The 10,834-nt window shown below is 45.6% G+C and overlaps 2 protein-coding genes across 3 annotated transcripts; both read right to left on the reverse strand.

Annotated features, from left to right (window-relative positions):
- Nucleotides 1–1,456: 1,456 nt before the first annotated feature.
- Nucleotides 1,457–5,922, reverse strand: LOC125542921 (kihadalactone A synthase LFS). Of its 2 annotated transcripts, none has more exons than XM_048706145.2 (11): nt 5,490–5,922; nt 3,840–4,035; nt 3,608–3,706; nt 3,331–3,382; nt 2,935–3,056; nt 2,739–2,839; nt 2,599–2,657; nt 2,426–2,482; nt 2,212–2,257; nt 1,900–1,979; nt 1,457–1,788 (listed from the first exon to the last, which is right to left on the reverse strand). In XM_048706145.2, the coding sequence occupies exons 1-11, from the start codon at nt 5,574–5,576 to the stop codon at nt 1,698–1,700; spliced, it is 990 nt and encodes a 329-aa protein (XP_048562102.1). In that variant the 5' UTR covers nt 5,577–5,922; the 3' UTR covers nt 1,457–1,697. The 2 variants fall into 2 exon arrangements, with proteins under 2 accessions (XP_048562102.1, XP_048562101.1); XM_048706144.2 differs by having other exon boundaries at nt 2,920–3,056.
- A 2,486-nt stretch (nt 5,923–8,408) lies between these two features.
- On the reverse strand, nt 8,409–8,983 carry LOC147978631 (uncharacterized). Its single transcript, XM_087514828.1, has 2 exons — nt 8,590–8,983; nt 8,409–8,506 (listed from the first exon to the last, which is right to left on the reverse strand). The coding sequence occupies exons 1-2, from the start codon at nt 8,981–8,983 to the stop codon at nt 8,409–8,411; spliced, it is 492 nt and encodes a 163-aa protein (XP_087370954.1).
- Between the last annotated feature and the right edge of the window lie 1,851 nt (nt 8,984–10,834).

Here is a 10,834-nt window from a genome sequence, read left to right on the forward strand (position 1 = left end):
GCAACCGATATTATAAGCAAAATGTATGCCATCAAGCAGCTTCATGATTGGAGAATGGTTGAGAACCGCTCTGTATTGAACAACTCTGTTTGTTCAATGTGAGGAGGTGTTTTTTGATCGCAAGGCGTCCGTGATGACTTTGTTAATCTAAGATATTGTGTTGGCTCAGTATCTCAGAAGTATTCATAGAGATAGGATATTCATGCGTGCGTTTATACAAGTGAATGTATGTGTATACGTGAACATCTACGTTTGTAACGATGTTATAAAAACAACAACTGAGATTTGACATCGAGTTCCCAGATATCGAAATCACTAATTGAGAAGTATTCTTTATAAAGATCACTCTCGCCTTCCGAGGTTGCAACAAAGTGCGCCACTTGTCGTAATCTGGAAGGTTTTTTTTTTCGTGGATCCGTTTATTCAAAACGTTTTATCTCTTAAACCGCGTGTCCAAATCTCGAACCGTTTTCACCATTGGATTCCTCGTGTCGAGATCTCGAGATCTTTAAAACTAGATCCCATCTTTATATGTTTTGATGGACTTTTTTTTCACAAAAGTTGAACGAAATAACCTAACCGGGAGCACGTTTTTTTCCTTTCCTAAAAGAGGCACGGTCACGAAATCACAACCGTGCCTCTAGCGGAAGAAAAAAAAAACCAGAAAACACGTATTGTTTTCGTTTTCGAGAGGCATGAGCAAAACCGTGCCTCTCGCGGAAGAAGAAAAAAAACAAAAAATGTTTTTTTCGTTTTCCAAAGGCACGGTCATGCCTCTCAGGGAAGCAAAACCGTGCCTCTGATGGTAGGAAAAAAATAATGAGTTTTTTTGTTTTCGAGAGGCATGGCTGTGCCTCTCGCGAAAGCAAACCGTGCCTCTTGCGGAAGAAAAGAAAAAGAAAATGCATTTCTTCGTGCATTTTTTTTCAAAAGCTAAGACTGATGAAAACCAACTCGTCGAAAAAACCTGGGAGAAACTATTTAAAAAGCCGAAAACGCGTGTAAGAAAAAACAAAATCCGAAGAAAGCGTCTAGAACGCGACACGTGGCGACGGCGGAGAGTGCGTCAAGTGACGCCAATCGTTGTGAGGCTCCTGAAGGAGCGCTCGTCAACTAGCTGCTCTTTCTAGATATTCTTTAAGACTTCATCCATTTAGAAAAGTACATTTTTCAGTTTGCTGAAAAGTACAACTTGCACCACGGGCATCACCGTCCAAAGCCACACGGGAAGGAAAACCCTGCCGTGCCTACCGAGTGTTGGGTGTGTCCGCACACTCGGACGATCTGTGTTGATTTCTGACATACCCTCAGTAGTACGACATCTTCACAAAAATGGTATGGTATAATGCTGATGTAGACGCCAAGATTATCATCCCAGAAACTCAGAAAGAGAGGTATGATGCTGATGTAGACGCCCAGATTATCATCCCAAAAACTCAGAAAGACAAGGCCACGGTGAGCAATAAACTTCGGAACTTGTACACATTCAGAAAGAAGGCAACCATTGTTCATGTCCACATGAACAATGAATGACATCTCCACAGCTATGGTTACACTGATATTAGCACATTAGCAGTACAACATTACCATCCTCCATCCTAAGGGCATTCTTATTGCCACTTGCAACATTACACGTCATACTAGATAGATGGGAAGGCAAAAAAAGGGGGACAGGGCAAAAACCAGAGCTTCTTCTTTCAGGCTTTGCCGTCGCTGTAAGTGCTCAGATCTGCGTGCGTGTCCTTGTAGCGCTGAGATAGGTACGCCGAGCAAGTGATTGGGGGGAACCTGATCAGACAGCGAGATCGCAAAAGTTTAGGCTTTGTGTGTATGTCATGGCTGATGAGATGGATAAGTGATCAACTTTAGTCATTGTTGGTAGTAGGATTTAAAACTTACTTTGGAGGATTCGTCTCCGATTTGCAGGTTGGCAGGCACTCGACTACGCAGTCGTGGCTTGGTTCCACGAAAAAGGCAATCTGTTACAAGAAAGAAAGAAACAGCACGATTAAAATCAACCTTTTTATGGTATAATTCTGGGTTTGTCTTGGAGCATATATAATTTTTTTTAAAAGGAGCTTTATGTTATTAATTGCATGAACAAAGATGACACAGTAGGTCAACTAGTACTTGCTTTCACTGGTACAGCGTTTGTCACACACACACGGATATAGATGATTTTCACATATTTACACAAGAGAACAAACTTACGGAGTAACGCTCTTGTCCATCAAGGACCACTCGATGTAAAGTGGACCTACAATTGTGAAAATGATTATTGTATCGTAAGTAAGTATAAAAATAATAACCAAACCACAAAAGCCATTTATGTCATCCAAGTTACCCTGAATACACAGTTTGATCTGCAAGCACAATATTGAAATGACAATATGAACTAAGAATACACTGACATAGATTCACAAACCTGAAAATGGAGTTACTCCAGCGTTCGAGCATATCACCAAGATTGACAATAAAGCCGCTGCGAAACAAAGACCAAAAGAGTGAGGGTTTTTAACTTATGATTAACAGGTAAATTTCACGCCGTTACCATCAATCAAGAACGAGACATAAATCTAATCAGGTTAACAGGCTAACCCTTTCACAGGAGCTACATATTCCCATACTTGAGGCTGAGCATTCCTGTCCTTGCATATCTGCAGAATTCGGATGGCAAATCCCAGTTAAGAAAATGTAAAAACAAATACAAGAAAAGGCCATGTTTCAAGATGCTTTACTTGGAGACCAACTACATCATCAGTTGCTAAGAGAGTGATCAGGCCATAATCCGAATGTGCACCAGCTCCATAAACTCCCTTAGAAGGATTCGACACTTGACCTGATGACAAAAATAACATCAAATGGAAGAATTCATCATGATTCATGCTGGATAAATATCATTTGACACGAAGGCATGACCTGTTTTTTGTCCACCTTCATAGTGCAGGAGCCTTAATGTGGCTATCGAATCGCCAAGCATTTCAGGTCTATCAAAGAAGTCCGCATCTAGGTTCAAAGCAAGAGCAATGATCCTTGCAACTGATTTGGCCACTCTCCTGAAACCAATAGAAAGCAGGCCAACTAAGAATAGAGTTCACCTCTGATCCAATAAATAAAACCTCATTCACTAGAGGCTACAACAAAAATCCAAAAAGGGCATTTGCATGAATACTTGGAAGCTATTTTCTTTGACTGCAAACACAGGTTTACATGACTCATGCATGCTACTTACTCATTCACATTCAGTCAGTTCCAACTTTATGGATAATCATTTACCACTTTGAAATGTTAAATTTAAAACCAAGCAATATAAATTAGGTTTCTACTTACAATGCTTCCCTGTGATATTGCTCCATCACCTCCCTCCATTTGGGCAAAACTTCTGTGAGAGCAATAAGAGAATTACATGTGAAGTAAGTAAAAAGGACCATGTAAGAGTTACTTTTAGGTGCCAAACACCAACGGTACAATGTTAATAGAACCCACAGTCCATTAGCATATTACTAGCTACAAGCATAATTGTAGATGTCTTGCTATTGATTGATTATTCAGTTTTCGGAAGAGGTGCTTTAGTAAAAAAAAGTACTTGACAACAGAGATAAATTACCTTCGGAAGGCCACTGGTTTGGACCATAAAATGGCTTATTTGACTGTGGGTCATCTGCAGGTACCTCAACACCAATATAATACCCTTCCTTGTAGTCACCTAAAGAGGGGACATAAGTGTCAATTGTAAGAAACCCCTCTTGCAGTGATGTTTGCTTGTATGATGCTGGTGACTCAAGAAAGGTGAGCTTAAGTGTAGCAAGTAGCAACACATGTGGAAGTCGATAGTGTACCATTCACTTGGTTTTCTGGATCAAGAATCTCATCTAGCATAGGTGTATACCCTCGATTCTTCTCATTTCGGAGAAGCTTCATTTTCTCACTGTTCGGAAGTTCAAAGAACTTCTTACTTTCGGCAAAAACCTCGTCCATGAATTCCTGGCTTATCCCATGATCCAGCACATAGAAGAAGCCTGAATCCAAGCATGCCTAAGAAAAAAATACGGAGCATTTGTTTACGGAACAATATGGTCCAAAACTATTAGAAGAAACAGAGCTTCCAGCACATTAACCATGTTTTCAGTACTTAAATATAAAAGAAGGTTGCATCATGGCATTCTTAGTGGTCCATTTCTTGCTGCCTGATATGCAATGCAATAATGGAGCAAGCCCATAGTTTGCGATGGCTGGAATTTTAGAGGATGGTGAGTAAACTTAGCTATTTAAGGGAGTAAGCGGCAAGAAAACATGGCACATATAAAATGGTATTGGAAATTAATTGACCATACAAGTAGAAAATTATTATTCCCAAAATGAAATCTTTACTGCATGGATTACTTTAGCTATCTACTTCTAGGAACTAGAAATTCAGTAATACTGACTGAACTGATGTCTTACAGTTGACATCTTCTCAAAATAACAAGCACACATGTCCCTTTTCAGAATATATGCAAGAGGTCAAGGCTCGCATAATCAGGATTCTATTTGAAAATGTTGGCTACTGCAAATAGTTTGTATATGTATTTCTAAGACTCCACCTAAAAGAACAGACCCCGTGCTAGAAGCTCCCACACCAGCAGGGTGGGGTCTAGGGGAAGGATTATATGAGGCAAGCCTCCCCCCTGCACATTTCTAAGATTCCACTCAATACAATAAATAGAAATTTAAATGCCGTCCACGTCCTTGGGGACAAAATTGCACTTTTCTTGAAACACAATAAACCTTAACAAACTGTAAGATGGCGTCACTCTCGGTCACTACCCCTTAACGATCCTTGACAAAATTGCACTTTTCTTGAAACACAATAAACCTTAACAAACTGTAAGATGGCGTCACTCTCGGTCACTACCTCTTAACGATCCTTGTTTTCTGAACACAGAATGCTCTACACAGACCATGTACGAGGTCAAAGCAACAACTGGCAAATGACAAGTACTCCCTCCGTAAAGAAATATAAGAGCGTTTAGATCACTAAAGTGGTGATCTAAACGCTCTTATATTTCTAGTGTGTTAGTGATCAAAAGTAGTGATCTAAACGCTCTTATATTTCTTCACAGAGTAAGTACCATTCAATACTACTAGTGTGTTTAATAAATAATAACTATACTACTGAAATAAGCAGAGGCCGAGTTCATTGCTTTTTGCTGAACTTTTATGCACCAACTGTAACCACTTTTGTCTTCCTCTTCTATAATGATTGCAACCCAGCCTCGCTAACCTGCCTCGTGAACCAGCACTTTCCCACCATCTTACAGGCTTTCTCTTTAGAAAATTGACGAGCATGCTTGTACGAAATAAACTCCGCATACAGCTAAATAACCCCAAAAAAGGTGGCACATAATTGAGCCGTGGCCGACTTTTTTCTGGAGAAAGAAAGCTAACCAGCTTTCCGCTGTTCATGCGCCCATGGAACAAAAATTCTTTTCGATTATCAAGAAACGAACCTGCTTGAGGAGCGCGACCGATCTCTGGATGTCGGGGTCCGCCAGGCTGATGCAATTCAGGCTCGTCCTCGAGGTCGAGCTCTCCATGCCGCCGCCGCTACGCTTTCCCCACCACCAGCCTGATCCCCTGCGGCTGCCTGCTCCGCTCTTTCTCGCAGCGCGCCGCCGCCCCGATTCGTGGCCGCTAGCGTAGACTGTGACGCGACTCCTTTGTTGGATGCGCTCAGAGTCAGAGGTGGCTGGTGGATCGCCGAATTGGCGCCGGGGGGCGATATATAGGGGCGGAGGCTCGAGGTTGGTGGAATTTGGAAGGAGGTTTGCGAGGGGCACGAAAGCGGAGGCGATCTCTGGTGGCTGCGGGCGGCCTGGGTCTCTGGACCAGGAAAAAACAATGCGCGATTCCTCTCTGTATGGACTTCTATTTATTTTTCGTTGTGCGTTGGTGTGGTCTGCCTTTGAGCACTTTATATGCTTTTGTTGGTGTTGATTGATGTCATCCGAATCTAATCGCATGTGGGGTGGATGGATGGGTGGGTCGCGTATGATGGCAGCGAATTTTCCTTGGTCTTTCGTTCACTCAAAGAGGACGGGTCAAAGGGAATCCCAAAAGGGCCGGCAATCATCTTCGTGTTCGCCTTGGCTTCATCATTCGGGATGCAAGCCATATCGCTCCCATCTCCACCGTGTTCTTCCGGCTCTTCATGAGAGCATCTATAATTGGACTTGACAAATCCGACTCCCTATACATCAGCGGACGCGTCCGAGCACATTCGCGGACGCATCCAGACAGGTCCTTATATTTTTCTCCCGTCATCCACATATCTCAACCAAGTAACCGTTTCCCTGCCGCACCTATTAATTTTACAGGTGTCTATATTACGCATGTAAATCACCGCAAAAGGCGCACCCCCTCGCGTCGCTCCCGCGAGCAACCGAGGGGGCAAACCCTAGCCGCGGCCGGGGCTAGGCCTCCTCCAGCTCCCTCCCTCGCAGTCGCCGATCTAGTTGGCGTAGGCGGCGGCGGGGATCTCTCCTCTCCTCGCTCGATGCCGTGCGGCGCGGGACGACGGCTTCAGGGATGGAGTCATGTTGATCCAAGGCACGGCGGCGCGGGTGGAGTTAGGCTGGGCGTGGCCGGTGGCGGTGGCGGCGGTGACGTCCGCCCCGGATCCGTTCTTGGTGATGGCGAAGGCGACGGCTGGCCCGGATCCGGCCATAGTGGTGGTGGCGTCCCCTTCGTCGCGGCTGAAGGGCCAGGTGGTGGGTCCTTGTGGCGGCGGATCTTGGGATCTCGTTTTTGTGCTCGCCACAGGACATGCGTGGCGGTCAGACCTTCCTCCGGCATCGACGGCGCTTGATGTGGGATTCCGACGACGGTTGGCGTTGTATGAATGACGATAGTGGCTGGCGCGATGGCGGGTGCTCCTTGTAGCACCCGGAATCGGGGCGGCGTCCCCTCTTCATCAACGGCAGCGGACTCCGGGGTCGTGTGGGCGGCTCGGAGTCTGGATCTCAAGGTGGTGACGGCCTTCTGAGGCTAGTGGCGTATAGGACGTCCCCTTCATCAACATATTGGATTCGATGCGACTCGGCAGGTGACACATGTGATTCTTTTAGAGTTGTCAGGCAGTGCCTGTTGGCGGCAGGCGAAGCCACCGGTCGATGCGCTACCGGTGGATGTTACGCACGACATCTTATGTGGAGACGTCAAGTCATGCTTGCTATCGGCAGGTGATGCACGGTGGCTCTGGTGGAGGGCTCATGTTTAGCGTGTTATTGTTGGATTGAAGGTGGTGCGGCAGTAGCGGGAGGCAGGTGGTATGGGACGTCCTTATCTTCCGTTGTCTTTTCTAGAGGTATCCAGCTATTGAGGTGTCGGTAGACTGATAAGGGCGGATGGTATAGGAGGCTTCAACGATGATTTTATGCACTCCGGTGAAAACACAAGATCTCAGATCGGGCTATGTCATCGCGCGCCTGTGTCGTGTCTTTGTTGAAGGTGGTGGATTGAAGCTTGCCTTTGGGGATGAGAATCCGAAGTTCAACCTTGTGATGGACTCACCATCATCAACGCACGTGTGGTGATTCCTTCTTGAAGGCGTAGCCTAGGAGTTGTGTATTTTTATCGCTGTTGTGTCTTGTAACATAGGGTTAGTGGCTATCTGGAGAAGTTACTGTCGCAAGGTATTCGTCCTTAGGGTGTTTTTCATCTTATTTCCGAGTCGAGTTTGTTTGGCTGCTGGATTTTGCATTTTTAATAATACATGCCCGCATGCATCATTCTGATGCAGAGACCGGGATTATCCTCGTTTTTTTAGAAAAAAATCCACATATCTCAAATCCATGCAAATCTGTGCACGTCGATCATAAAAGACAATGTCGCACGTAAATACCAAATATTGGTACGGAGTATAGATAGCCTGTACATAAAATTTATTTAAAGTGCACAACTCAAGTATTACCTCATTGGTTGCCATTATGGGTTCACATGTGCTCCACAAGATCATTGAGTAGCTGCATGTGCACCTGATGATCTCGAAGATTTTGATGCATCTGCAGAAACTTCATAAATTGAGCTGCATCTTGATCTTCCAAGATTTCAACTTGTTCTCCAGGTGCCTCGAAATCATGGGTTTAGGCTACACCATCACCCTCATCCTCGACAATCATATTGTGCAAAATAACACAATGTGTCATCAGCTTCCACAAAGTTTATGATTCCCATATCATTGCAGCGCTCCGCACAATTTCTCAACGAGCTTGAAGCACACCAAATGCCCTCTCCGCATCCTTCCTAGTCGCTTCCTGCATTGTTGCAAAGTGGCTCTGTTTATTGTCATGCAGTTCGGATATGGTCTTCACAAACGTCGCCCACTGAGGATAGATACCATCGACAAGATAGTATCCCATGTTGTACTCTCAGCCGTTGACAGTGTAGTTCCACGGAGGTGATTCCCCATTGCAAAGCCTCATGAACACTGGAGATTGTTGAAGCACGTTGATGTTGTTGTGAGAACCTGACATTCCAAAGAAAGCATGCCAATCCATAAGTCATGTGATGTCACCGCTTCTAGTATGATGGTGGCCTCTCTGGTGTGACCTTGATACATTCCCCGCAAAACTTTGGGGCAGTTCTTCAATTGCCAATGTATGCAATCAATTGATCCGAGCATTCCTGGAAACCCCATTGCCTCTCCAATAGCCAACAACTTCTCTGTGTTATGCACATTTGGTTCTCTGAGATACTCAGGTCCAAACACCTCCACCACGGCGCGGGCAAACTTGATAGTAGTCTTCAAGCATGTGCTCTCCCCCATCCTAACCATCTCACGGACGACATCTGCAGCAGTACCAAGTGCAACCATCCTTAGAGTAGCCATGCACTTCTGCTTGGCATAGAAAGAGAGTTGTCCATAGCAATCCCTTGTGAGCTTGAAGTAGTTGTCGTGTGCCTCCACTCCCTCCACAATGCGCAAAAACAATGGTTTCCGCATGCCAAAACAGCGACGAAACTATGGATCATTCAGGAAAGTAGGTTTGGGAGCAAAGTAGTCCCTGTGTAGTAGCTTTGCTCCGAACACCATGTCTCGGTTGATCACTCTTCTGCCTTTGATTGAGCCCTTGAAGTTGAGAATATGCTCCACCTACCGGTCTATTTTCTCTTGCATGCTCATGAGCATGACCATGTCCACTTCTTTGTTCGAATCCAAAGAATCGAAGAACTCATCTTGAATCATTTGGTCAAGCTCTGTCGGTCCATACTCCTCGTCGGACGGAGCATCGAAATCCATTGTTTTCCCTAGCAAAATCAGAAAAAACCGGTCGGACAATGTGTCGAACACATCAAGCACAAGGCGGAGCCAGAGAGTTGTCGGACGTATCACAGTGGCATCCAGGCCGCCGACGACGTCCCTCGCGGCATGGATGGGAGAGAGGACTGCTCTGTCGGAGCTGGCGGCGCAGAGGCTAGGAATGGATGCGGAGGAGGAAGAAGAGAGGAGATAGCAAATGGATCTGGCTGGTCTTCGGGGTGGATTTGGTGTAATTTGGGATAGGGTCGGGCTGTCGGGTCCGACGTGGTGGTCGTGCCCGGGCGCCCCCATATCCGCCCCATATTTGGGCTGGATATGAGGGGTGTCGGTCAGCCCGGGCATTTGAGGCCCGTTTGAGGCGCCCATTTGGGTCAAAATTTTCCGAACGGACAGTGATCGGGTGGCCCGCCCAGGCGTATGAGTCGGGTTTGAGGCGCTCGACTATAGATGCTCTGAGCGTCGGTCGTTTCTCTATTCGGCCACCGTGCTCTCCGCCCGTATGACACGTTTTGCTTCCTCCCTCGCTCCGTCATGTCAGTATCAACATGGCCCTGACACGAGAAATTGTCAAGACAGTCGAAACATGCTGACATGGCAGAGAAAGATGAAAAGGCTACCATGCCAGCAAAACTGAGACAAGTGTCATGGCAGAGCAAAACAGCTGCCGTGGCAGCGTATCGGCGAGTCCTAGAAAGAATAGTGAAGAAGATGGCTGAGAGTGAGCCACGAGGGCGGAGAAGAGTCAGCTCTTTGTCGGTAAGCCCGATGTGGTTGGGTAGGTGTGCGTGTGGTGTAGAGTGCGTGAGGTTGAGCTGTAACAGTGGGGTATAAACCGTGGGCGACACTAGGTAAGAGGAATCAAAGAAATGAATTAAGATTTTGTTTTCCATGTGTCCTTCCCCAAGCTTACCTCTACCTCACCTACCCCTCCTCTACTAGATCCGATCGATCCATGGCCATCATAGTTGGTATCGGAGCTTCGTTCGGCCAGTGCACGCTTCCATACTCTGTTGATCACGCGGTAAGATCCCGTGGAAGGTTGCAGATCGCCCTTCGCTACCTATTGAGCACTGCGTTGGTTTTCCCTTGAAGAGGAAAGGGTGATGCAACAAAGTAGCGTAAGTATTTCCCTCAGTTTTTGAGAACCAAGGTATCAATCCAGCAGGAGACTACACGCAAGTCCCTCGTACCTACACAAACAAATAAGAACCCCGCAACCAACGCGATAAAGGGGTTGTCAATCCCTTCACGGTCACTTACGACAATGAGATCTGATAGAGATAATAAGATAAATATTTTTGGTATTTTTATGATATAGATTGAAAGTAAAGATTGCAAATTAAAAATAGATTGGAAACTTATATGATAAAAGATAGACCCGGGGGCCATAGGTTTCACTAGTGGCTTCTCTCAAGATAGCATAAGTATTACAGTGGTGAACAAATTACTGTGGAGCAATTGATAGAAAAGTGCATAATTATGAGAATATCTAGGCATGATCATATATATAGGCATCACGTCCGCGACAAGTAG

Source organism: Triticum urartu, chromosome 3A, assembly GCF_056163025.1.
Source record: "Triticum urartu cultivar PI428250 chromosome 3A, HENAU_Tu73, whole genome shotgun sequence".
In the NCBI taxonomy this organism is placed as follows: Eukaryota; Viridiplantae; Streptophyta; class Magnoliopsida; order Poales; family Poaceae; genus Triticum; species Triticum urartu.